Source organism: Pelodiscus sinensis, chromosome 21, assembly GCF_052426305.1.
Source record: "Pelodiscus sinensis isolate ZL-2025 chromosome 21, ASM5242630v1, whole genome shotgun sequence".
NCBI lineage: Eukaryota > Metazoa > Chordata > Testudines > Trionychidae > Pelodiscus > Pelodiscus sinensis.
The window spans coordinates 14,289,513-14,317,480 of NC_143072.1; the positions used below are offsets into that span (position 1 = coordinate 14,289,513).

At 45.5% G+C, this 27,968-nt stretch overlaps 1 protein-coding gene across 4 annotated transcripts in view; it reads left to right on the forward strand.

Moving 5' to 3' along the window:
* PITPNM3 (PITPNM family member 3) overlaps window positions 1-27,968 on the forward strand; it is a 526,934-nt gene that overhangs the window by 200,451 nt on the left and 298,515 nt on the right. For all 4 annotated transcript variants that reach the window (XM_075904890.2, XM_075904888.2, XM_075904887.2 and 1 more), the window contains exon 3: window positions 27,168-27,275. In XM_075904890.2, coding sequence (XP_075761005.1) covers window positions 27,168-27,275 — 108 coding nt within the window. The remainder of the gene's footprint in view (window positions 1-27,167; window positions 27,276-27,968) is intronic.

Consider the following 27,968-nt stretch of genomic DNA (forward strand, 5'->3'; position numbering starts at 1 on the left):
CTTGCTAAAAAATGTACTGAGGGGGAGCTTTTGCTTATTGGTTTATCGATTACACCAGTGTTTCCCAATTTTATTTGGCCACGGAACCCTTTTAAACCTGAAAGAATTTTGTGGAACTCCTAATAACAGTCTGATATATGGACATCAGCGCTGAGTAGTGACATCATCGTCCCCACTCTGGCTAAGCTGGCATTACACAGGGACACTTATCGTGACAAACACAAATGAAAATTGTTTTCAATAAAATTAATAAATGTTTAAATAGTCATTATTTTTTTTAAATCATAAAATTTTATTGTAATGGAATTTTCTCACAGAACCCTTATTTTCACTTCACGGAACTCTGGGGTTCCACGGAACACCATTTGGGAAACACTGGACTACACTATTACATCGCTAGTGTGTGGCCTGTGTTTTTGGGTTGTTGTTCCCATCTTACTCCAAAAAAAATTGGTTCACCTGCATCTTTTATTCTAAATCAAGGAGCAACTATCACACCCACCAACTTCAATGAATAATATCCAACCTCCATACCAGTACAGGTTGAACCCCTCCAATCCCGCATTCTCTGGTATGGCAACATCCATGGTCTGGCATGATTTTACTAGACAAATGCCCACTTGGCCATACCCAGATAAGTTTTCCGCGGTCTCATAAAATTTGTTTACACAGCCACCAGTCCTAAGTCTCAGTGTTCTGTGCTGTTATTTAGCTTTAATTTACTCCTAAATGTCTTTTAACCTCGCAGTAAGCGGTGGAAGTGTTGGTATTGCTGATTGAAAATATTGACTACTTGTGCTCTGACAAATTCTCCGGTTTGATTCCAGTCAGGTCCCGAAGGTGCCGGACTAGAGAGGGTCAACCTTTATTTTTAAAATCTCGTAATTTCAGGTGTGATGGAAGAGGCTGAGTCTTGTCAGTTTTGAATGCTTAATGTTAACAATGGGTGGTTTATTTGCAGTATTTTGTAGTCACGTTGGTCCCAGGATAGGAAAGAGTTAAGTTAGGTAAGGTAATATCTTTTACTGAACTAATTTCTATTGGTTCAGCAGGCAGCTGAGTTAGTCTGTATAGGATAAACTTAAAAAACAACAAATGGTCTGGTAGCACTTTATAGACTAACAAAACATGTAGAAGGTATCATGAGCTTTCATGGGCACAGCCCACTTCTTCAGATGACCGGAGTTTTGAGTATACGATGTGCAGACCCAAAATAAATAGAGGAGAAGGGTGAGAGGGGAAGGAAAAAAAAAGGAAGGGTGTGGGAAACAAGGAGCAGAAGGTATGAAAATATCAAAGGGAAAAACAAATAGGCAGAATTGGTAACTTATAAGCACCTAAAGACTGGATAGTTAAAAGAAGCAGATAAGGATCATAGGATAGCAATTAAATAAGAAGGGTACTAATGCAAGAATCTACGTAGACAAAGAGCAGTTAGCACCTTCATTGAATGTTAGGTTGATAATGTCCCAGCCATCCGTTATCTCGATTGAGGTTTATCAGTGTGAGAATCGAATTTGTGGATGAATTGTAATTCCAGCACCTCTCTGTGTATTTGGCTTATAGAACTGGTTTGTGACAAGACAGCCACCTGGAGATCTTTTAAAGAGTGATTAGGTAGATTGAAGTGTTCTACAAAAGGTTTCTGTATGTTCCCTATTGGTTTCAAGCTGCACAGAGTGTTCAGGTTGGTCCGATACAAGATGGATTACCTAACTTACTTTGATTCTTTCAATGAGTGGTTTATAACATAACGGAGTGACACTATGGATACTTGGTACAATGTCACACCTTTTTTATCACAATATAATTTTTTAACTCAGTTCAGTTCCTATTGAATAACTATGAGCAATTGCAATCAAAATAGTGATCAACACACATGTGTGGATACTGTATAATATCTTGTTACATGTTTACTTTAAACTGCCATACCGGAGTACACCCATATTTCCTAAAAGATGATAATTGCTGTCACAAAGAAGCAATATTTCTCCATTAGATCGTTTTAATTAAGTGATGTTAAGCTTATGAGTAGATTGGAAGTCTGAGAACCCGAAACAGAAGCGTCTTTTGGAAAAAAACATGTCCCTAGAGTGTTAGCATTTGAATGCCAGAGTGTCTTTCTGGTTCAGGCACGGCAACATGTGGTGTGCATATAGCTACTTCGGCAAACCCAGAATTTCCCAGATCATAGTACAATGTGCGCTTGTTATTTACACAGAATCTGAACTTGAACCTCTATCCAACTTTCTCCTTTAGCACATGTTATGTTATGCCTGCTGGGTGGGATGGTGATTCCTGGGACAGGTTGAACCTCTCTAATGTGGCATCTTCAGGACCTGACTGGTGCCAAACCAAAGATTTTGCCAAACCATGGGAGGTAAATCTTGTCTAGCAGCATTACCAACACTTCCACTGCTTACTGGGCTTCTAGAAGACATTTAGGAGTAAATTAGAGCTAACTAACAGCACAGAACAGTGACAGCCATGACTGGTGGGTGTAAAAAAAACTTTATGGGACTATGGGGAACTTGGTCACATCCTTGATAAGTAGACATCCAACTAATTAAAATCATGCCTGACCATGGATGTTGCCGGACCAGAGAGTGCCGGATGAGAGACATTTACCCTGTAATAATTTTGTTACATGTTAATCACTAACATGGAATTGAAACCACTGGTTGGCTTTTTCTTTCTGATTTTTGTTGTAGTTGAAGCGGCAATGATGGACTTAAAAAATTAAGACACCAAATGTTATTTTTACTTTATCAAATGCCCCTTGAAGTTAATAGGAGAATCTTTTTATTAACGTCAAAAAGCATTGGATTTAAGTCCATTATAGACAAAGCTCTCAGTTTGGTAGCTATCTTTATTGCCCTGGAGAACTCTGGGTATTGTACTTGGAACAGGTGAGGGATGCTAGAATTCTGCATCAAGCCATGGCAGCATTGAGTAAGTTGATGCTGAAAGCTTCTGGCGTGAGTCATAATTTTATCTTAATTAGTTTTATGTTTAATCCATTTTGCACACAATCTATAGCAGTGACCTTGGCTTTCATAAAAAATATCCTATTTGGCAATGAAGGAGGTGTATATTAAAGTAATGCTGAAAGAGAATTGATTTTCGCTCAGATGGCTTTTTATCTATTCTAACTTCAGCTGAATGCATTATATGCAATTTTGTGTGTTTTCATTGGTTTCCTTTTGGTATCTGCTCTGATTATAGGGTGGAAATAGAGCTATACAAATAATGGATTTTTCAGTTTGCTGGCAGTTCCAAAAAAATGTTTTGAGTAGAACAAAACATTTTGGTATTGACAATTTAAAATATTTTGGTGGGTTTCTATTTCAGAATTTTTTATACTTACCAATAAAAAGTTCTTTTGACTGAAAAGTCAAAATGTTTCAGTTGAAAATGTCAAAATGAAATATTATACATTTTAAGGGTTTTTTTTTTAAACTAAAGCAATTTGGCAAAAGCTAAACACAAATTTCAAATCTCTAATTTTTTCAGAAAAAAAGTGTTGTCTGAAAAAAGTCACCTAGTGGAATTCTAATACAGGCAGTCCCCGAGTTACGCGGATCCGACTTATGTCGGATCCGCAGTTACAAACGGGGCTTTTCTCGCCCCGGAGGACGGGAGCGGCAGGACGCCCAGATGCGCCGTGGTCCGCCACCCCCGTCCTCCGGGGCGAGAAAAGCTGCTCCCTGTCTCCCTGGTCTGCAGGGAGACGGGGAGCAAAGCCTTGGAGCACGCCCGCAGCGGGACAACCCGGGGGCGCTTGAACTGTCCTCCTGCGGGCGTGCTCCGCGGCTTTGCTCCCCGTCTCTTGACCAGCAGACCAGGGAGATGGGGAGCAAAGCCTCGGAGCACGCCAGCAGTGGGACAGCCGCGGCGTGCCTGGACTGTCCCGCTGCCCGCGTGCTCTGCGGCTTTGCTCCACGTCTCCCAGGTCAGCAGACCAGGGAGACGGAGCAAAGCTGTGGAGGACTTGGGCAGTCCCGCCACCCCCGTCTCCCTGGTCTGCTGGGGGGGGTGCAACTAGCAGACCTACCCCTGGGGTAGAGCAGCTGGGGGCTGCCGGGTTGGTCCCACAGCGCCGCTCCGGACCAACCCGGCAGCACCCCAGCTGCTTTGCCCCAGGCGTCCTGATTCAGCCGCTGCTGGTCAGTTTCAGCAGTGGCTGAATCAGGACGCCTGGGGCAGAGCAGCTGGGGTGCTGCTGGGTTGCTCCAGTAGCGCTGAGGAGCCGCGCTACTGGAGCAACCCAGCAGCACCCCAGCTGCTCTCCCACAGGCGTCCCCAAGTCAGCTTCTGCTGAAACTGACCAGCGGCTGACTACAGGAAGCCCAAGGCAGAGTTGCTCTGCCCCAGGCTTCCTGGAATCAGCCGCTGATCAGTTTCAGCAGCAGCTGACTTGGGGACGCCTGGATTTCTTAAGTTGAATCTGTATGTAAGTCAGAACTGCTGATCAGTTTCAGCAGCGGCTGACGCCAGTTCCGACTTACATACAGATTCAACTTAAGAACAAACCTACCTTGTTCTTATCTTGTACGTAACCCGGGGACTGCCTGTATCAGCTTGTGTTGAGGATGGCATATAAATCCATGTCTCTTTTTCCTCAATTTTTTAAAAATAAACCTTTTTGAAATCTAGCAATCATTTTTCTTACATTTTAATTTAGTTTGAAACTATTTTAAATAACAATTTTGAAATGAAACCATTCTCGGGTGGCAGTTAAGGGACAATGAAATTCACTACTGAACTAACCCAAAATGAAGTGTTTTGGATCAGGTTAATGACCTGATAAAATCAGTAGTTATGATTTTGCGAATATTAAAATGTTTCATTAAAAATGCCGAAACAAACATTTTGACATGTCTAGAATTATTATTTGTGACCAGGGATAGCTCAGGCAGCCCTTGCTGGAAATGCAAAGATCAGGGCAGGCTGCAAAAGGCAGAGCAGATACTCCCAAGACTAGAGGGTACCACTGAAGTTAAACTCCCCAATCAGTTACAACAGTGGTCACCAACCAGTAGATCTGGATCTACTGGCAGATCTTGGAGCCTCTGACAGGTGATCTTGACTGGTTTGGCCAGGAAGCTCTCAAGTACTAGCACTTCGGTTGCCCCTCCACCCACTGTCACGCTGCTCCTGTCCTCTGCCTTGGAGTTGCCCCCTGGGAGCCTCTTGCTTCCTGTGCAAGGTGTGGAAGGGAGAAGTGGGGGTCTTGATGTCAGGGTGTCCCTCCTTCCCCCAATTCTGTACCCTATTTCCACACAGAAAAGGGAAGGGGGAGGGAGCTTGGCAATGGCAATCTTTGTCACTCTCACACACTGTGTGTCTCTGTTATTCTCACAACCACACACTATCCGTCATTCATCTACCAACCCAACTCAGACATGGCGGGTGGCTGTTACTTCTGTTACTGCTTGCAAAGTGGTGTAGAAGTGAAGACTTCACTCAGTTTATGCGGCTAAACAGTGAGCTAAACATGGTCCAAGCAAAGCCGGGCCGAGTGAGGCTGGCTAATACAATCAATTCTAGTATTTTATACCCTTAACCAAACAAGTCTGACGTCAGGGCAAGAAATCAAAGCGAACTTCAAAGAGGAATTATTATCAGCAGAGAAAGAAACAGGTTTAGAGGGAGTTTCGAGCTTCAGCTCAAAATAGTTCATTAACACATTCCAACAGCGCATCCTTCTGGCCTCTCCCCACCTCAGTGAAGGCCAGTTCACTCCCTCTAGTATACGTGCAGACACAAGAAACTGAAATGGCTTTTGTTATACAGAATGGCTTCTAGCTAAATATGAAATGATTTCTACAGTGGGTTATTTTTGTTTTTTGAATGGTCTGTGCATTTCTTCATTTTCATTTCTGTGGCTATGTCTACACTTGCTCCCTAGTTTGAACTAGGGAGGCAAATGAAGCATAACGAAGTTGCTAATGAAGTACGGGATTTAAATATCCCATGCTTGATTAACATATTCGCTGCCGGTCACCATTTTAAAAAGCCAGTAGCCCGAATTAACTCACCATGTGTAGACGCAATAGTCCGATCCAAAATCCTTCCCTTGAATTAACTGTTACTTCTCATTGCCCAAGGAGTAACAGTTAATTTGAGGGAAGGGTTTTGGATTGGGAGTTAATTCGGGCTACCGGCTTTTTAAAATGGTGACCGGCCGTGAATATGCTAATCAAGCGCTGGATATTTAAATCCCGCGCTTCATTAGCAACTTCGGTATGCTTCATTTGCCTCCCTAATTCGAACTAGGGGGCAAGTGTAGACATACCCTCTCTTAGGCTTAAATTTAATTATTTGAGCAGTGAGTTCTAAAATGCCTAACCTGTCGTGGCTGAGTAATTAACTCTGTGGTAATTGCGGCTCCTAGAAGTGGCTGGCATGTTCCTGTAGCCCCTGAGAAAGGACAAGCATGCTGTTCTTGCCTGCAGACACCGCTCCTCCAGCTCCCATTGATCAATAACTGGGAACTGTGTCCAGTAGAAGCTGTGGGCTCAGTGCCTGTAGATGAGGGGCAGCACATGGTGCCATGGAGCCATTGCTGCACATGCCAGCTGCTTTCAGGAGTGGTGCAGGGCCAAGGCAGGAGTAAGCCTGCCTTAACCCTGCTGCTCCACCACCTGGAAGCCATCTCAGTTAAATGATGTCTAGTCAGAGCTTGCTTCCTGAACCTCTGTCCCAGCTCTGAACCTCCTCCTGAACCCAACCTCCTTCCCCAGATATGAGTCCCCCTGCACCTGAACTCCTTCCCAGAGCTTGCACCATGAAATGTCTCCTAGACCCCAATCTCCCACCTTGGCTAAGCCCAGAGCCTCTCCCATGCTCCAAACCCCTTGGCCCAAGACCAGAGCCTGCACCCGAACCTCCTACCCCAGCCTGGTGAAAGTGAGTGAGGATGTGGGAGAAAGAGGGATGGAGTGGGCAGGGTGAGGCCTTGGAGAAGAAGGGGCAGGAAGGAAATGGGGCAGGGGTATCTGGGTTTGAGGTAGATCTTACATTGCACTTACATTGAAAAGGTTATCTTCTGGTTGAAAAGTTTGGAGACCACTGAGTTACAAACTGTGCTTCTGATCCCCACACCAATTATCGAGAAGCAAAAAAAAAGGAACCATACCGCCCATTTATAGCTTTCCAGTTCTCTGTCTCCGAAACAAAACTCTGCTCACATATACAAAATGTTCTTCTGACCAAAAAGGGTCAGCCACATCATCAGGTCAATATAGGTTTGGCTCTTACTTGAAATATGCTGCCAGCTCATCCTTTAATGTCTAAAATGAAGGGCTCATCTAGACTGCATTCCTCTCTCGAAAGAGGAATACAAATGAAGCAGACTGAAAATTCAAATGAAGTGTGGATTTGAAAATCTCATGCTTCATTTGCATAATAGTGAGAGTGCTTTTTTAAAAATGGTTTTTCGAAAAAATCCCCGTAGTCTAGATGGGGTTGTTTTGGGAAAAAAAAAAAAAAAACCTTTTTGAAAAGAACGCGTACTCCTCATTTTTTTCAAAACCGTGCTTCATTTGAATTTTCGATCTGCTTCATTTGCATTCCTTTTCGAGAGAGGAATGCAGTCTAGGCATAGCCTAAAGGTGAGAGAGAGAGAAAGGAAGAGAAGGAGAGATGGATGTTAAATGATAGTCACAGACACACAAAAGTTCAAAGTGCATGTATCAGATTCTTAGCAGTACTGGTGAGTTTGTTGGCTTGAAAATTGCTCTAGAACTCACCCGCAGCTCGGACGGATCATTCAGTTTTTTGTTCAGAGCTTTTATAAAGGTTACATGGCTGCAGTTTGCAGCTCCCTTTGGCTGGAAATGGCGACAAACTGCAGCCAATGGGGAACGGTGAGGCTCCGTGCTACAGCCACATTAAATAAACCAAGTGGTGCAGGCCTGCCAAGCAGGGGCGGATGAGAGTGCTGCGGGGCCCGGGCAGCAAAATTTTGTGGGCCCCCCCTTTAACACAGAGCATGAGCGGGGCCTCGGGAAGAGCGGGGCCCGGGGCAGCCGCCCCGCTCGCCCTGCCCTAAAACTGCCGCTGCTGCCAAGGACTTACCTTGATGGCCTCACAATACAAGTTTGAAAAATGCTGCTTTAGATCACCATGGGAGCCCTGGGCAATGCAGGCTGGGCAGCATTGATGGGCTGGCTAGGGGAAGGCTAGCCCTAACCTCGCCTGAGCCCTTGCCCCTTCTGGTGACCCAGATCCTGTTCCCCGCACATTGCCCAGGGACCTGGCAATTCTGTCCACAGCCCTGGATAAGAAGCAGGGCTGAAGATAAGATTCAGATGATGCAGCTTCCTCTTTTTATTTATTTTGCTATGTGGCTTCTTCTTACATTGTCCCAAACACAAGCTACCCAGCATGTGGCCTGGATACCATAGAATTCTATCCATAGACATCCCCCTACATGCCTTGTTGAGTCATAGGCATATTCCTTGCCTTCTCTCAGGCCAGGTCTATAGTAGATCCAGAAATTTGGCTTAAGATATGCAATACCAGCTACATAAATAATGTAGCTGGAGTTCACGTACCTTAAACAGAGCGTGGTGCCTCATTCACAGCAGGAGGTTGACAGGAGCAAATGTTCCCACCGGCTTCCCTTACTCCTTACAAATCTAGGCGTGCCAGTGCTGACCGGGGTCACCTTTGGGGTTTGATTTAGCAGGCCCTTAGTAGACCCACTAAATCGAAAGCCAAAAGATTGATCTCCAGCACTGGAGAGGTGACTTCAGTGAATCAATTGAATAGCTGATGGTTTTTGATGGGCCATCAAGCAGGCTAGGCAGTGTATTACCAAACGGTCTGTGGGTGCCACTCAGAAGCCTAGAACAAGTTTGGTAAAACAGAGATTCATACATAGCCACAACCCAAAATTCAAACCGATTTGGCAAATTACCACTCATTGCAATTTTACAATATTGATGTTCATAATATCCTAACGTGCCCCCCATTCCCCGAACGTGCCCCCCATTTCCCGAACGTCATAATATCCTAACGTGCCCCCCATTCACTTTATTCCATGAACGTTTTCAACATTTTAACTCTCTGTCTTGATTTGGGGGCAAAAACAAATGATAAAATGTAAGAAATTCCAAGGTGGGAATTCCCAGTTTTACTCTGCTGCACTCTTAACTCTCCTACACTATCTGCCTTTAACTGGGCGCTTGTTTTCTCATCATTCCCTTTTAGCTGTATTCTCCTCTGCATCAAATCTAAATTATGGACAGATTCCTGGAGCTTTTTTCCAGGAACAGACAGCAAGCAGGCAGCTGTACAAAGCTGCCTTTTCAAACAAAGGCAAGGCTGTAATTCTAGAATGGGGAGACAGCGGACAGCTAGAGCTCAACACGGCCACCTTTCCACTTGCATGGGATTAAAATCTATTTTTAGCATGTTAATTGTGTTGTGAAATACTTTGTGGAATGTTATTGTAAGGCAGAAAAAAGCATTGACCAGTTTGTCTTAGAGAGCTGGAACATTGTGCTGTTTGCAGTTGAACTTGGGCAACATTGATTAATAAAACAGGGATCTTTTAAGTAACTCTGTTCACAGTAAATAGTCTGCTAGCACTTTATAGACTAATGAAACATGTAGATGGTATCATGAGCTTTCGTGGGCACAGCCCACTTCTTCAGATGACCGGAGTTATGAGTTGGGGATATGAAAACTCGAAATAAATAGGAGAGGGGAGAGAAAGAAAAAAGGGAGGGGAGTGGGAGACAGAGCATCATTAAGTATCAGGTTTAAGTACCCATTCTCCAAAGCAAATAAAAATCAAAGTCAATAGATAGATTCCTAAAACAGGAAGGAGTTGTATCCTATGCAGCCAATGTACTGCTCACCAAAATACTCAGTTATTTTTAGTATTCCTTCACAGCGATATAGTTTGAGTGGGGTACTCTTTGAAAATTTTGCGGGGGAGGGAGATTGGGGGCAGACAATGATGAAAATTACTAAAATCAGAAATACTGTGGCTGCATGACCATTTTCATTCTTCTTCTCTTGAGATTATTTGGTGTCCTTTGATGTCAAAAATCAAATGACTATAAAAAACATTAATCTCGCTTTTGCAAAGCTGCAGATAGTTACCGAAATCCAATTTTAATAGCCTAGTACAGTAGTTATTGAGGGAATGTCTGTGTTGCAATTGGTGTAGACATACCTGAGCTAGCTTCATTTTTGCTAGCTCGGCTGTCAATAGCAGTGATGCTGTTAGCACATACGGCTTTCCAAGTGGACTACTTGGCTGAAATTCTAGGCAGAGCAGCTTCCCTGCTGTCAGTACTGGAGCTAGCTAGATCAAAGCTAGCTCTGGCATCTCTATGTGAGCTACAGTCACACCCCCTGAGTGCAGTATACATGTCATCTGCGAGTTCATTACTCCTACAAAATCCTGGAAGTACTATGAAGACTTATAAAGGAATCAGAACTAAACTTGTCAGGTGAACAAAATACGTTTTGTGATATCATAACCTTTCATTTTGTTGTTGCTAATATATAAATCTTTTTAATCCTCATACAGTTTGTAAGTCATGAGCACAACTAAATCATAATGTGTGAGACTTTCTTGTATCCAGTATTTCCATACCTCATAGATTAATTGAGAGTCTCATGATAGTTAGTATTTTTCTTAGGCTAAGTCTACATTAACGGGGAAGGTCAAGTCAATAAATGCAACTCCAGCTATGTTAATTATGTAGCTGGAGTCGACATAACTTGATTTGAGTTTCTTCACCATCCCACAGCAGGGGCAGGTATACCATCCTCTGAGTTCAGTTTAGCGGGTTGTAACTAGATCCGCTAATGCGAACACTGGAAGATCGATTACAGCAGTGTCGATCTTCTGCTGAGTGGAAAAAATGGCCTTAAAGCCTATGCTCCTGGACTCACCTGATTAGAAGAGAATCTTGGCTTTAATATTTAAAAAAGTAAGTTTCCTTCCCTTCTGAATCCAGTGAAAAGCTGTAAGAGGTAACCCCAAGTGCATCTTAGATAGAGCTGGGTGAAGTATTTTGAACAAAACTCTTCTGCAGAGACACCTGAAGATTTGGTGATACATTTAGTGTTATGTGAATTTGTGCCAGTTTTGTTGTTGTTATTTTTGTCCTCAAAAAGAGAGACATTTTAAACAAAAATCAATATATTTCATTTTTTGATTCAAAATGCCATTTTTTTATTTGAAATTTCTTTTAGTTTATTTTTCTAAAATAAAATACATAAAAGATGCTTGACATTGAAATAAAAATGTGTAATTTGATGCAAACTTAATTTGCTCCTGATTTTCTATCTGCTGAAAATCACAATTTTTTGTCCAACCTGAAATGTTTTTTTCTACTTTTCAAAATTTCCAGTGAACCAAAATAGCAGTTATTCACCTGGCTCTAAACATAAGGGCTCAGAAACGAGAAGGTAAATAAAACAAACCTGAAATGTATTTTTTAAAAAGAAATCTCATGATCTTAAGGCCTTACTTGTGATTTTTTTTTAACACAGTTCACAATTCTATATACAGGCAGTCCCCGACTTACGCGGATCCGACTTACGTCGGATCCGCACTTACGAACGGAGCTTTCTCGCCCCGGAAGTCGGGGCGAGAAAGCCCCGTTCGTAAGCTGCTCTGGTGCCCCTGGTCTGCTGGAGACCGTCTCCAGCAGACCAGGGGCACCGGGCGGGTTCCCGCGCTTCTGAGGCTTTGCCAGAGCAAAGCCTCGGAAGCGCGGAACCGCTGCTGCTGCCACTTGGGTGCCGGTGCCTGTGGTCTGCTGGGGACCGTCCCCAGCAGACCACAGGCACCGGGACCCAAGCGGCAGCAGCGGGCGGGTTCCTGCGCTTCTGAGGCTTTGCCAGAGCAAAGCCTCAGAAGCGCGGGAACCCCCGCTGCTGCCGCATGAGACCCGGTGCCTGTGGTCTGCTGGGGACGGTCCCCAGCAGACCACAGGCACCCGGACTGAAGCCGCAGCCGCAGCCGAGGGGGGGTCCCGCGCCTCTGAGGCTTTGCCAGAGCAAAGCCTCAGAGGCGCGGGGAACCGCCGCTGCTGCCGCTTCAGTCAAAGCGGCAGCAGCGGCGGTTCCCCGCGCCTCTGAGGCTTTGCTCTGGCAAAGCCTCAGAGGCGCGGGACCCCCCCGTGGCTGCGGCTTCAGTCAGGGTGCCTGTGGTCTACTGGGGACCGTCCCCAGCAGACCACAGGCACCCAGACTGGAGCGGCAGCAGCGGCGGTTCCCCGCGCCTCTGAGGCTTTGCTCTGGCAAAGCCTCAGAGGCGCGGGACCCTCCCGCGGCTGCGGCTTCAGTCAGGGTGCCTGTGGTCTGCTGGGGACGGTCCCCAGCAGACCACAGGCACCCTGACTGAAGCCGCAGCCGCGGGGGGTCCCGCGCCTCAGAGGCTTTGCCAGAGCAAAGCCTCAGAGGCGCGGCACCCCGCTGCCGCTGCGGCTCTGCTCCCCGTGTCCCTGGTCTGCTGGGGGGGGGGGGGGCGCAGCTAGTGTGCTCCCCCCCCCCAGCAGACCAGGCTTTTGTTTTGGACTCTGGGGCAGAGCAGCTGGGGCGCTGCCGATTGGTCCTGCAGCGCCCGTGGGCACTACTGGACCAACCCGGCAGCACCCCAGCTGCTCTGCCCCAGGTCCTGATTCAGCCGCTGCTGGTCAGTTTCAGCAGCGGCTGAATCAGGACGTCTGGGGCAGAGCAGATGGGGTGCTGCTGGGTTGGTCCAGTAGCACCCCAGCTGCTCTGCCCCAGGTGTCCCCAAGTCAGCTTCTGCTGAAACTGACCAGCGCTGACTACAGGAAGCCCCAGGCAGAGTTGCTCTGCCCCGGGCTTCCTGGAATCAGCCGCTGATCAGTTTCAGCAGCGGCTGACTTGGGGACACCTGGGGTAGAGCTGTTGGGGTGCTGCCGGGTTGGTCCCCGCAGCGCTGAGGTGCGGCGCTGCGGGGACCTACCCAGCAGCGCCCCAGCTGCTCTGTTCCAGGCGTCCAGATTCAGCCGCTGTTGAAACTGATCAGCGGCTGATTCCAGGAAGCCCGGGGCAGAGCAGCTCTGCCTCGGGTTTCCTTTAGTCAGCCGCTGGTCAGTTTCAGCAGCAGCTGAATCTGGACGCCAGTTCCAACTTACATACAAATTCAATTTAAGAACAAACCTACAGTCCCTTTCTTGTACGTAACCCAGGGACTGCCTGTATATAATTATCTCTTTCTTTGCTCATATTTGTGTATGCCGAGTTGCTTCAAGACCAGCTGCTCAGATGTAAGCAGTTCTGTGTTCAAAACTTAGGTGACAGAAGCAAGTTATGGAGGCAAGAGTTTTCTGTCTAGCAACTTCTGCTCTGAACAGCACTATGCCTGCAGCACATAATCAGGTGGAGATTGCTGGTGTAAGCAGTTCTGTATGTATGCTTATGTATTTACAGGTTTGGGTCTAACAGGTTTGCTTCTGAGAACTTTTTCCCCTCCTACCCCAAAACTAAATCTTATGCAAAAGGTTTCCTTGGGAGGCATAGACATTGCACGATGAGGTACTAGATCAGTTGACTCAATGGATTTTCTCTGGATTTACAAGAATGCAGAATTATGGCCGAGATTTTTGCATTTCCACATGGGATCTAAAAGGACTGGGAAGAACATCGGCAATAAAATGAAAAATATGTTGCGTATTTTTGGGAAGGGGAGGGGCGTTTGCTTTTTCTGAGCAACTCAGATTTCAGTTTCAAACATTACCAGCAACTCAGTTTTAAATATGGATTTTTTGCAGTTAAAACCATGAACTTCAGAACTTGTGGGTCACTCTTCAGATAAATAAAGGGCTTCAGCCATAGCTTTTGGGATGGTGATGATTTATCAGCAAAATAAAGAGTTTCTTACAATAACTAGTTAATGAGAAACTACTTTAGTGTTGTGATGTTGTGCTATGATAGTGTTTAGAAATCCCAGATGTGATCAGGACCCCAACGTGTAGACATACATGTGCCTAGTCAGAGACAACCTTGAAGAGCTTGACGTCAAAAGATTTGAGCCTTTGTACACTCAAGTGTGTGTGTGCGTGTGTCTTCACTCATGTGAGTCATGCCATTGAGTCTGACATAAATAGTCACGGGCTTAAAGTCATGCACATGCTTTAAGGGTTTGCAGGATGAGGGATTAAAAAGAAAAGTCAAAGGTGAAGTCCTGGCCCCAAGGAAGTCAATGGCAAAACCCCCTCACTGGCGTGGCCTCTGATGTAGAAGGGGAAAACATTCGCCTTGCACACTGGAACCTTGGGACCCAGGCTACTAGTTTGTGTGCTCCAGCCCCATGGGAGGAAGGCAGGGGAGCTGGAGCATCAGTGCAGGTTCCCCAGTGTTGGGGGGTACCCCTGAGCCTTGGGTGCCGGATCCAGGCAAGCTGGGGGCCACATCTGGCCCTTGAGCCTTAGGTTCCCCCCACCCCTGAAGGACAGGAATGTTAGGGTATGTCTACCCCTAGTTCGAACTAGTGTGGCTAATGTAGGCATTTGAACTTGCAAATGAAGCCCGGGATTTAAATATCCCAGGCTTCATTTGCATATTCCCGGGCGGGCGCCATTTTTAAATCCCCTTAGTTCAAACTGACTGCCCGCGGCTACACGCGGCAGTCAGAAGTTAATCTGAACTAAGTCCTTAGTTCGGATTAGCTGTTACATCTCATTGCAGGAGGAGTAACAGTTAATCCGAACTAAGGACATAGTTCAGATTAACTTCTGAGTGCTGCGTGTAGCCGCGGCAGTCCGTTCAAACTAAGGGGATTTAAAAATGGCGCCCGTCTGGGAACATGCAAATGAAGCCCGGGATATTTGAATCCCGGGCTTCATTTGCAAGTTCGAATGCCTACATTAGCCACCCTAGTTCGAACTAGGGGGCTAGTATAGACATACCCTTTCCCATTTTGCAGACGAGGAGAAGAGGTTCAAAGAGACTGTCCTTTTCCAGCAGAGTTATAATTCACTGACAACCATGCTTTTAGATGGACTGTCATAATGAGTGAGACTAATTTGATGGTGCAAAACTCCCTCGTAACAAAATAACCTTTTCAGAAGCAAGATTATAAATCCCTGTAGGCTAAAGAGTGATTACAGCAGTCTCTAGACTCTGGTTTATCAGCCTACAGGAATGTTTCAATTCTGTGAACAAAACTTGGATAAAAATTTACCTTCCTTTTTCTGGTCCTGTGCTGCTATAAATATTTGACTGCTACTTTTTGAAATGTTTCCTCTGGAGGAATGGTACTTGGGAAGTTTTTTTGGAACACCTGCTGTATGATGGATTTTTTTTTATTATTATTTGAAGATTTCCTGGAATACATCTAAGCACACTGCATCTCTTTGATACTTCAATTCCCAACTCTGTGAACAAATGTCCTTTTAGAGCATGTAATGAAATCTTTCACCATTGTGTAATATCAATGGGTAATTGCATTGCTTTTCTGGCTTCCATAGACATATGCTTGAAAAGCCTCACAAAGTGCTTAGTCCAACTCCCCTGTTGCTGTGTTTCCGAAGGGTTTTGATCAGGCCCTTAGAGATGCTGTGCCCTGCAACTCCCAGTGAAGTTAACAGAACTAGGAGGTAGGAGAAGCACATTGAAGGCTCCAAATTCAGCAAAACATTGAAGCCTGTGGTTTTGTTCATCCCTGTTCAGCAAATCAGCACGTGCCTAACATTTAAGCCGAGTTAGTCCGTACAGGATCAATTGAAAAAACAACAAATGGTCTGGTAGCACTTTAGGGTATGTCTACACTACCCCGCTAGTTCGAACTAGGAGGGTAATGTAGGCATACCGCACTTGCAAATGAAGCCCGGGATTTGAATTTCCCGGGCTTCATTTGTAGAAGCGGGGAGCCGCCATTTTTAAAACCCCGCTGGTTCGAACCCCGTGCCGTGCGGCTACACGGGGCACGAACTAGGTAGTTCGAACTAGGCTTCCTAGTTCGAACTACCGTTACTCCTCATTTCACGAGGAGTAACGGTAGTTTGAACTAGGAAGCCTAGTTCGAACTAACTAGTTCGTGCCCCGTGTAGCTGCGCTGCACGGGGTTCGAACCAGCGGGGTTTTAAAAATGGCGGCTCCCCGCTTATGCAAATGAAGCCCGGGAAATTCAAATCCCGGGCTTCATTTGCAAGTGCGGTATGCCTACATTACCCCGCTAGTTTGAACTAGCGGGGTAGTGTAGACATACCCTTATAGACTAACGAAACATGTAGTTGGTATCATGAGCTTTCATTGGCATAGCCCACTTCTTTAGATGACCGGAGTTTATGCTTTGATCCTTATTGGCTTCTTTTTAACTATCCAATCTTCAGGTGTTTATAGATTGCAAGTTCGGTCTGTTTGTTTTTCCCTTTAATATTTCATGCTCCTTGTTTCCTGCCCCCCTTTTTTTCCCTCCATCTCCCATCTCCTTTCACTCCTAATTATTTTGGGTCTGTACATCCTAAACTCAAAACTCTGGTCATCTGAAGAAGTGGGCTGTGCCCAAGAAAGCTCATGATACCAGCTACATGTTTCGTTAGTCTATAAAGTGCTATCAGACTATTTGTTGTTTTTTTTAATTTAAGCATATGGCGAAATGGTTTGCTGAATAGAGATGGACTTCTGAGCTGGGAACTGAGTTTGGATCCTAACCGTAGCAAGTAACAGGCACCCTGGTATGCTTTTCCTTTGTATTCCTGATGTTACATTCAAGTCAGGTCATCATGACCCGTATTCTTCTCACACTGTGTGAAATGATATTCCAGCTCCTTGCAACACAGCACAAAGGGGTAGCTGAATTCTACTTTCTTGTCTCATTTTGCAATAATTTATTTTGTGTACCTACCTTGCTTGTATCCAATTTGTTCCACATGTGGCGTATGCTTTCCATATAGATGTCTATTTCGACAAATCTTTTCATATGCATATTATTAAACCACCATTACTGAACCTGCAATGAACTTCTTATGCATAGCATTAGGATAGTGCATAGCCATCTGCTGCTTTGTCCCTGCTGTGGATCATTGAGAAAGTGCCTCACAAGAAGAATGAATGTTCAAGGAATCTGAGAAGCCGTTCGAAGGAACAATGAAAACAGAAGGACACATTGAATCTTATGGAGGAGGCAGAAATGTGTTATCACGTGTTCATCATGTCCTGCACAGACATTCCCCCTTTACGCCCTGGACCTGCTGCCCATAGTTCACTGGCCGGGGGATGTGGTTATAAACAGCAAGCTCCTATGCAGTGAAACCAAACCAGTGTTGTGAATTAGGTCATTGTTTATGCAGTTCCAAGTTTTATTGGATCGGCAGAGAAGAGAATATATCTTTATATTTCTGCAGTGAGCAGCACTGTGCCACCTTGGTAAATCTTCACCCTGAATACCTTTTGGTCCAAAGTGCCAGGAGAAGGCAAGGGGGAAAGATGAGTGGTTTGGTTTTTGAATGTGCCAAACAGGAACCATGCCCTAACATGGACGGTGCTTGCTGCTGCTCAATAACCTTTGAAAAGTGGGCCAAAGCCCCTTCGGATAGGTCTGTACTGCAATCAGAGGTGCAAATGCAGTTTGGGCGGATATATTTGCACAAGCTTCACCCATGCTAGCATTGCTAAAACCAGCGACGTTGGTGCAGTGGCACAAGCTTCAGCACATGCTAGTAATGTGTGTGCCTAGGGTCCCAAGCGCAGGTACAGTCCATGCTGAAGCCTGCACTGTCACGTCAGTCCAGCTATTTTTAGTCATGCTGGTGTGGGTGACACTAGCAGGGGTGTATTTACCCAAGCAACAGTCCCACCTTGGATTATAGCATAAGAACAGCCATACTAGGTCAGACCAAAGGTCCATCTAGCCCAGTATCCTGTCTGCCGACAGTGGCCAGTGCCAGGTGCCCAGGAGGGAACGTACAGAACAAGCAAGCATCAAGTTATTCATCCCCTGTTACCCATTCCAAGCTTCTCACAAAGACTAAGGACACCATCCCTGCCCATTTTGGAGACTAGCCAGTGATAGAGCCATCCTCCATGAATTTACCTAGTTCTTTTTTGAACCCCATTAAAGTATTGGTTTTTGCACCATCCTCTGGCAAGGAGTTCCACAGATTGACTGTGCCTGAAGAGACCTAGACAGCCTCTTTGAGATGAAGATGCTCTAAATCAGCTTGCAGTCTTCACTTTCTATGGCCTATTTTAATATTTTCAGACAGGGAGGGCATGCTCTTGCTGAGGAGTGTGAAGATGGCCCTTCATTGCTATTCAGTGGTTCAGCAATTCCTCATTTAACATGTGCCCACTTAACACGTTTTTGTGATAGCACGATTTTTTTTTGGGGGGGGGGACATTTTTTGAATTACCTGACCGTCCCCTGAATAACATGATTTCCCCAGCTGGCCTGTTGCCGGCGGCTGTGCGGGGCTTCCCCCGCCTCCCTGCAAAGCGGCGGAGGGTTCGCCGCTCTCCGCGCTGTTCCCCGGCGACCTCCCCACACCGGACGCAGTGTGGGTCCCAGGAGACCCATTACAGGGACATACTCCCAACCCAATCCCCCTCCCCTCTCTTCCTCTTCCCTTCCCCAGAGCCAAACACCTCCCCTCCCTGCTGTAACCCAGTCCCCTTTCTCCCCCAATCTTATGTCCCCATCCCAACAGACACCACCGCTTGAAAAGCAACCCCCACCCTTTCCATTATTTTCAATGGGAAAATTGACCCCATATAACACGTTTTCACTTAACACAATCATTTTCTGAAACATATCTATAGTGTTAAATGAGGAATTACTGTACAAACAGGAAAGGCTTTTTTCTCACTTGTGTTCATGGTTGTGCCTACACTTTGATTCCCAGCTCAAGAAAACATACCCCTGCTGGCTTTGATTGAGCTAGCATGCTAGAAATAGAGCATAGCCATATGGTATAACTTAAGTGTCAGGCCTGGCTAGCTGCCCAGAGTACATGCCTGGAATCTGGGATGGGTACACAGTTGGGCTGACTGATCCCTCACACTGTTTGTGCTGCCATGGATATGCTTCGTACCAGAGACATATCATCTGGAGCTGGGATTACACCCCAGCTTACAGTGTGAATGTGAGATGGGTAACTCCATTGGAATCAGTGGAATTGCATCAGTAGAAAAGTGATGTGAGTGGTGAATTGGGCCCATGGATTTGTTGCAATTGTGGCTGTAGAGAATGTTCCCTTTTTCCTCTTCCCCTGTGCTTGTCCCCTCTCTGTTCTCTATGATATTGTTCATCAAGGCTATGTCGAGACTGCAAGCCTCTTTCGAAAGAGGCTTTTTCGAAAAATACTTTCTAAAAAGCTTCTTTCAAAAAAGAGCGTCTAGACTACAACCAGTACTTTCGAAAAAGCAAGCCGCTTTTTTGAAAGAGAGCCTCAAGGCAGTCTGGATGCGTTCTTTCAAAAAAGCACAGTTTACATTACATTTCGAAAAAAGGTGTTATTCCTCATAAAACAAGGTTTTCCAAAAAAACTGCTGCGTTCTTTCGATTTACTTTCCAAAGAACACAGCAGCAGTCTAGACGCAGGGGAAGTTTTTTTGAAAAAAGGCCACTTTTTTTCGAAAAAACCCTGTAGTCTAGATACACCCCAAGAGCAAATGGGATGAAAAGAGTTGAGCCATGACTGAAATATATCCCAGTTCAGGGCATTTTCCATTCTGAATGTGTGTCAGCAAAAAAATCCCAGTTGAGTAGCAAGGCCGGCAGGACTCTGGGTTGGAAAAAGGAATGAATATTTATAGTGGCATTCCATCAGTTCATGAACTTTCAACCTAGGGCTTGGAAGTATCTTTCAGAAGGCATGCCTTCCCCGTTCCTTTCCAGCTAGAGAGGAGGCCCGGTTTGAAAACGTGTGGAAGGGCATGTGTCTCAAAACTACTTTGTGCTATGACACAGGCTCACAGTATGGTTTGTGCTGAGAGCCAGTGCATCTTGCTGGAATTCCATCACATTCCAGACAGTATTCAATGCTGTCTCAAAGCCAAAGCCAATAAAAACAAGCATGAAAGTCTGTGATCGCTTCATCTTATTTTCTCTCAATATTAAGCATTCTGGCCATCTGGAATGGTTGGCTTAGTGGCTTATGTAACGGAGAGAATGATACAATAATGTTAGATCTAATGCTCAAACAGTTTTACAGCTCTATTTTCTCTTCAGCACACATTTTCTTAGCATTCTTCTTGACACATTTCTGAAATGCTAATGCTAATCCCAGCTCAGGCACTGCAAAGCAGGATATAAACCCAGCTTAATGGGACACTTGTGGACTGTCCCTATGAAGGGAATTCCTCAGCTGGTGCAGAGCTGCCAGCTGTGGAGAATCGGGGAGGAACAAGAGCGTGCAGGTACCAGGAGGAAGAACCTGTAGTAAGGAAGGTGCTGGGGAATGCTGAAGTGGCCCAGGGATTTGTAGCTGTCATGCAGTTGTTACCAGAGACATTACAGACAGCAGCTCTCATAGGTCCCTAGGCTGAAGGGTGGGCCTGGTTTCCTCTCCTTCTCCCAGCTCCCCAGGGCTATGTCTACAGTCGTGGCTTCTTGCGTAAGTATAGCCGTTCTTGCGCAAGAATCCGCAGAGCGTCCATGCTCCCCGCCTGCTCTTGTGCAAGGAAATTTACAGTACGGGGTGGTAAGAGAGGGCTTCTTGTGCCAGAGCCCTTTTTAACAGGTGTAAGCCCTCTTGCGCAGGAGCTTTTGCCGAAGAGGGCACTGTGGACGCTCAACAGGGATTTCTTGCATAAGAAAGCCCTATGGCTAAAATGGCCATCAGGGCTTTCTTGTGCAAGAGAGCGTCCACGCTGCCATGGGCGCTCTTGCGCAAAAGCACAGCTCGCACGTGGTGGTATGGACGTTTTCTTGCGCAAGGTGTTCTTGCGCAAGAACCCGGCAGTGTAGACATAGCCTAGGGGTGTAGTAGAAAGGTTTTGGTACAAGGTTTGTCTTACCCTGTAGCACTAGGAGGGACCACAGAGACCATGAAGTTTAGTTCCTTTCTTTTCCCCATACTGGCCAAGGGTGTGAGTAGCACAACAAACAGCAAGCTGGGGTCTAAATTGAGGGCTGCGATGAGCTTCTGAAGCAAGTAATCCGATTAAAAGTGCGGGACCCACCACGGCTGAGAAATTTTTTCATAATCCCTAGACATTTGAAGCTGTGGGTAGCTTCCAGCCATTCAAAACCTCACCTAAGGATTGGCAGTGATCGTTTCCCTGGCCACTGTTTGCCAGAAACTGGGGAGAGGGGATGGATCATTTGCTGATTGCCTGTTCTGTTCATTCTCTCTAAAGCAGGGGTCACCAACCAGCAGATGGGATCTACCGGTAGATCTTGGAGTCTCTGACAGGGGATCCTGACTGGTGGGGCCAAGCGGGCTACCCAGTGCCGGCTCTTCAGTTGCCCCTCCCCCACTGCTGCGTGCCTCCTGTCCTTTGCCTTGGAGCTGCCCCTCCCCAGGGGCCTCCTGCTTGCTGTGCAGAGCAGAGCAGGGAAGGGAAGGGAGAAGAGGAGGTGCAGATGTCAGGATGCCCCTCTCCGACCCTGTATCCGATCTCCACAGAACAGAGGGGGGGCACAACAGGGCCTAGGATGGAGGGAGTTTGCTGGCTGCTTTTGAGAGTTGTGCAGGGCCAAAGCAGAGGTGAGTCTGCCTTAGCCCCACTGCACCACCACCCAGGAGCCACCTGAGATAAGCAGTGTCCAGCTCTGATTCCCTGCCACAGTCATGAACCCCAAGCCCCTGCCCTAGCCCTGAGCTCCCTGGACCCAAACTCCCTTACAGAGCCTGTACCCTGAACCCCTTCCTGCATCCCAACTCCCTGCCCCAGGCTCAGCTCAGAGCCCCCTCACACTCCAAATCCCTTAGCCCAAGACCGGCCTTCGCCCCAACCCTCTGCCCCTGCTGGTGAAAGGGAGGAAGATGGGAGAGGGCAGGAGGATGGAGTGAGCAGGGGTGGGGCCTTGGAGAAGGGGCATGAAGGAGGCGGAGCCAGGGTGTTGGAGTTTGAGAGAGATCCTGGCGTGCACTTAAATTCAAAAAGTGATCTCATTACTTTAAAAGGTTGGAGACCCCTGCTCTAAAGCACCTGGGGTTGGCCACTATTGGAACACAGGAGCCTGAGCTAGATGGACCTTTGGTCTGACCCATGTGGTCATTCTTTAGAATCTGACTCTCTTGACTTAGATAGCTCTAGTCTGCAAGAGTAAAAATAGCTTACATTTCTTACAGGTGCTGTTGTATTGCAGGGGATGGGGGGTGCGATATGACCGTGCCTGTAAGAAATTGAATTGTGGGGTAGAGCGTGGAGGGCTCATGGCAGGGAGTTGGGAATGTGGGAGGTGCAGGAGTCAGGGTAAGGGACGAGGCCTGTGCGCAGTGCACACGTCAGGGCTGGGGTGTGTGAGGAAGAGCGCAGGGCAGGGGGTTGGAGTGTGTGGAAGGGTGTAAGAATCGGAACTGGGGACATTGGGCTGCTCAGGGCAGAGGGTTGGGCTGCAGGAGTCAGGGATGGGGGTGTCACTTTCAGGGAGAGAGGGGGAAGTGTACACTGTGGGTCACTCACTCCTCTGCCCACTGTGTGCTTTCCTCACTTCATGACAGCAATGGGGGGAGGGATAGCTCAGTGGCTTAAGCATTGGCCTGCTAAACCCAGGGTTGTGAGTTCAATCCTTGTGGAGGCCATTTAGGGATTTGGGGCAAAAATGTGTCAGGGATGGTACTTGGTCCTGCTGTGAAGGCACGGGAGTGGACTTGATGACCTTTCAAGGTCCCTTCCAGTTCTAGGTGATAGGCAATCTCCATTAATTTAAAGGGGTACAGCAAACAACATGCAGCACTAGTGGGAATGAGGGGGCTTCAGCTCTCCCTCCACTCTCTAAAGGCAGCCTGTGGGGGACCAAGGCTGGGACAGTCCCAGACAGGTATGGGGCATGCCCCACTTTCACCTCTGCTGGTTAGCCTAAGGGTCCAGTATCACACACTTTCAAGCATACACAGAGTAAGCTATGAAAACTCAAAAGCTTGTCTCTCTCACCAACAGAAGTTGGTCCCATAAAAGGTATTACTTTACCCACCTTGTCTCACTACTGTTCTGGGTCCAACAGATCTACAACCAAAATATTTGAAACTTGCAAAGTTAACAGCCCTTTCTACCCCCTTCCAACTCTGACCACCCTAACCCCCCCAAATGAACAACTAAACAAAAACACCCGAAACAAAACAACAGTTAGAGCAAACAGTAATTTTAATAAAATTGAAAAAAAACAAAACCAAAAACTACCCAAGTGGGAATTTGTACCCCTAAAGAGTGCCAGAAAATCCATGAAGTTCACTGAAGACTTCAGACTGGTATAAGTTCTGCTGCGGTTTGAAGAGTCGCCGTCAGCCTGTACAAAGAGGCGCCGTCTGGATGACCTCTCACTTAACAGATCAGATCCTATGGTGATGATTGGCAATTTGACATCTTTAATAGATGGAGATTTTTTTTGCTTCAGTGTTCCCAAAATTTCTTTTTTTTTTAAATGCTTTACTTCCAGATAGACCTACCGCTGTCAAATAGACCAGTTACAAGATATTTGCATTTGAAGAGCCAGAAACTTATTTCCTTTTAAAAATGTTTTAAAGGTAAACTGAAGTTGATCTAAATTCGGATAAAACAATGAAGAGTCCTGTGACACCTTCAAGACTAAGGCTATGTCTACATGGCAGCACTATTTCAGGACACCAGAGGTTATATTTCAAAATATAACAGGCTCACTAGTCTGACATCCCTGTAAACCTCATTCCACAAAGAATAAGTGGTGTTTTGGAACAGTGATTTATTGTGAGAGAAGTGCTGTGTAGACAGCAGTAAATTTTGAAATCAGCTATTTCGAAATTGACTCAAAATAAGCTACGCAAATTGCATAGCTCAAATTGCACTGCTTGTTTCGAGTTCTGGGTGCAGTGTAGACGCACCTGTCCAGATTTATTTGGGCATAAGCTTTCGTGGATAAAACCCACTTTCAAGGTTTTACCCATGAAAACGGATGCCCAAATAAATCTGTTTGTCTACAATATGCATAGGACTCCTCATTGTTTTTGCAGATATGGACTAACATGGCTCCCCATCTGAGACTAAATTTAGACAATGTATCCTGAAATCTCCTGGCCCAGTTCTGGCTCCTCTTGCTGAGTCCCTATTTGCAATCCACAGTACTGCTCAAGGTCCATTATCTGAATCATCATCTCAATAAATAAAGAACTCCCAATCCCCCATTTTGCATTTGCATTCTGCTATACTTCTACTAAGCACGTAGTATACAGTGACAGCCTGTCTAAATCCACATGGAAATGCTTTTAAATAAGTTCATTCAGAAGGGACTAATGCACCTCACTTCCTCAACAGCTGGTAAACCGAATGGAAATGTTTTCATACAGATTTCTGGCTTCTAAAGGAGAACATCTGCAACATTCCATTTTTGTCTGTGCTTCCCAGCCCCCTTTTGAGATGAGCTGCTGATAAAAGAACAAATCCTCTAACGGAACTGATTCGCTGTGCGGCAGGGCTGTGCGATTCCATAATCTCTTCTGTGCTGTCAGATAAAAGTTTAATAGCTCGTGTAGCACAGATGGTATTTGATGAAAAGATAAAACATGCTTGAAATTTGTATGAGAACTGGTCCTCCCCCCCTCCATTTTTTTCCCAGAAATTAATGTTCTGACATCAAAATTCAAGAACAGTGAAATCTAAAGGATAGTTTGTGTGTGTGTGTGTGTGTGGGGGGGGGGGGGGGGTGCTAGCATTGAAATGCCTGATTTTTCATGCTGAATTAAAAATCTATTCAGAAAGAGTATTTTACTTAGGATTTTTCTACACTAGAAAAGTTTATAATATTAATTAGTGGCATAATAAAATCAAACAAGTATAAACCCTGGTGTGGATTCAGTTATATCTGAATGAAAGGTATTATACCAGTGTAACTATTTTCTTTCTTGAATTGGAATAAGCTTATACCAGAATAAGGCTTTTATACCATAAATAGTAATAATATACCTGTATAACTGCATCCACACTTGAGAGCTATGTTCTGCTTTACCTGTGCCAGTGTAATTAAAGCAGAAAAACTTTGTAGATTAACCTAATGTTTAACTAGTTATCTATTAACTGGGATTTTACATCCCTAATCACAACTCTGCCCAGGTCTGCCTCCCCTCTTACCCCCAATACCAGCATTGTCTCCCCCTCTTACTTCATTAAATCCGAGGTTCTGTTTACTTCTCAGTTGCTCTGAATGATTCCTTTACCCCGCCTCCTGTTCCCTTGGGTCTGTGCAAACCTCCATCCTGATTGTCTCTTATCGCTCACCCACTTGTACTTTTTCAGGTTTTTCCTTGTACTTGGCTAGGTTTGCAGATCCTTCTCTTTTCAATGAGCTCCCAAAAACCCACCTAATTTTGAAGCATTTCAGGTATAATAACTAGACACTTTCTGTAAGGCTCGCTCACATGTTCTATTCCCACTCCTATCATCATCTCATGCTCTCCTTGGAGCAGGGATTATGTTCTTTTGTATAAGCATGAAGAGCAGCTACAAAATGCTGTGGCATACTTTATGGACCTACATAAATTATTTCTATTATTGCTTATGTGACACCATAATTTTACATGGCCCTTTACAAATACAGAATAAAACACATTGCCTGCCCAAAGGAGTACAATTAAATCTCATCCAGCAATCGAAGTTGAGTTAAAAAGTCTGCCAAGGCATACATCATGGTCTAGAGCAGTGAATCCAGGGTACGGAAGCAGAAAGACAAGAGTTTTAATATTGTTTTCCCACTGACTGATGCTGTGGCCTTGAACAAATGTGAACCTAGGATGTGTCAAGTGCGGTGTTTCCAGTAGCCACGGGGAAGGATTAATGCCTTTGTAAAGGATACTGGTGAAACATCATCTACAATGGACAATTCATGCTCAAGAAAGAGGAACTTAGTCTGGCTACTGGGAAGATCAGAGGAGCTTGTCTTGTTAAACCTGGCAAAATGAAGGCTGAGAAGAGATAGGATTGCTTGTATAAATACGCAAGGCAGGTGAACATCAGAGTGGGAGAAGGAGTTTCCAAACTAAGGGTACTTCTAAATTAGATCCCTCTTTTGACAGAGGGATGTAAATTAGACACTTTGAAATTGCAAATGAAGCCGAGATTTGAATTTCCCACACTTCATTTGCATATTTGCACCATGGTGTTCTTTCAAAAAAGAGCACCCTATCCCCTAGGCCATGCGGGAACCCAACCCACCACCTTACTATGGGTAGGCCCTTTATCCCACCTGCCCCAGGGCCACCCGGCTGTTCCCCCACCCCACCCCAACGTGGGGGAGGCGGGACTCGAACCCGCGACCCTGTCCTCCCTAGTTGCGGTCTAGATGCTGTTCTTTCTAAAATGCAAACCTTTTTTGAAAGATCATGTAAACCTCATTTTTTGAAAAAGCTCATAACCTTCATAACTACATTACAGGGCTGTGGTGATGGTTGACTGACAGAAAAAAATGCAATTTTGTGAAAATAGATATTTCCTTGGGAAAAGAACACCACAATCTTTTATAGGTTTTCTTCAAAACTATAAAAAGTTTCAGTTTTTAGCAACTTTTTTTTCACCTAGATGGTATAATTGTTTGGGTTTTTTTTTTTTTAATGTTCATCTAACTTATTGAAAATTTCTGGCAAAAATGAAAAAGTTCCTAGTCAGCTGCTTCATGGGAGAGGGAAAATATTTCCAATCATATCTGTTAATTAGATAATCAGTGTAAATCAATCAATATTTATAAAGGGCTTTTCATGTATAAAGTTCTATCTGTTTTTCTACCTCTCATGAATATTTATTTCAATCAATTTTATTTTAATAATTCTGCAGAAGTGAATAACAAAGATTTGCTGAATTCCCTTCCCCTTTGTTTTTTTGCATTGTGCAATGGATTTGGCATGCAAACACATACCACTGTGAACGTGTAAGCAGGAAGCCCTCTCAGAGAGTCAAATCATGTGGAGTGTATTCCCTTTAGGGATCATAACAAGCCACATATTTTTCTGATAGTTAGTAACAACCTAATCCTTTCTTTGTTCTCCTGTCTGTGATTGCAGTTTACTCTCTTTTCTGTTTTCTTGTTGCAGAGGAGGTGGTGGAAGGAAAAAGTGCCATTCTCATAGGAATGAGCCAGTGGAATTCAAATGACCTGGTAGAGCAGATCGAAACAATTGGGAAGCTGGAGGAAAATCAAGGTAACATTTAATTTGCTCTATGTGTATATTTAGATTAACAAGAAAACCTCTGTACTTAGACTGTCAGAGGTCTGATTTTGGTGCGACACTTGGTACAAATGGCATTTCCAGTGTGTCAAAGCATAACTGGTATTATAGATAACATTGATATGCAACAGTTAACTGTGTCCCAGTATTAAAGTAATTCAAGTCCTGTTTTTGCAAGATACACCCTGTGGGCAGACCGCCTACTCAGACCTGAGGTGCTGCTTGAGTGCAAGGCTCAATTAGGGTTGCCAGGTGTCTGGTATTCAACCGGGCAGTCTGGTTTTTGGGCCCTGTGGTAAAAAAAATCAGAAAATACTGGACATGTGCAATGTCTGGTATTTTCTGGTTTTCTGGCTGGGTGCCCGATGGAAGCCAGGCGGGGGCAGTGAGAGTGGTTGGGAGGTGGGGCGTGATCGGCGCTGGAAGCCTCTGGTTGTGTTTGACGTAGGAGTGATGCATTGGGGAGGAGGAGAAGCCCTGCTCCTGAACACTGTTCAAGTGCATTGTGGAACCGTAGCCGGACTCGCTCATGCTTCACCGGGACTGTGCGCGGGACAGGCAGCGGCCTGGGATCTGCATGTGACTGAGTCAGCCCCGCTCCCTGCCGGACAATTCTCTCCTGCCTCACTCCCCCGGCCAGCCCTGCTCCCTCCGACCCCCTTTTGA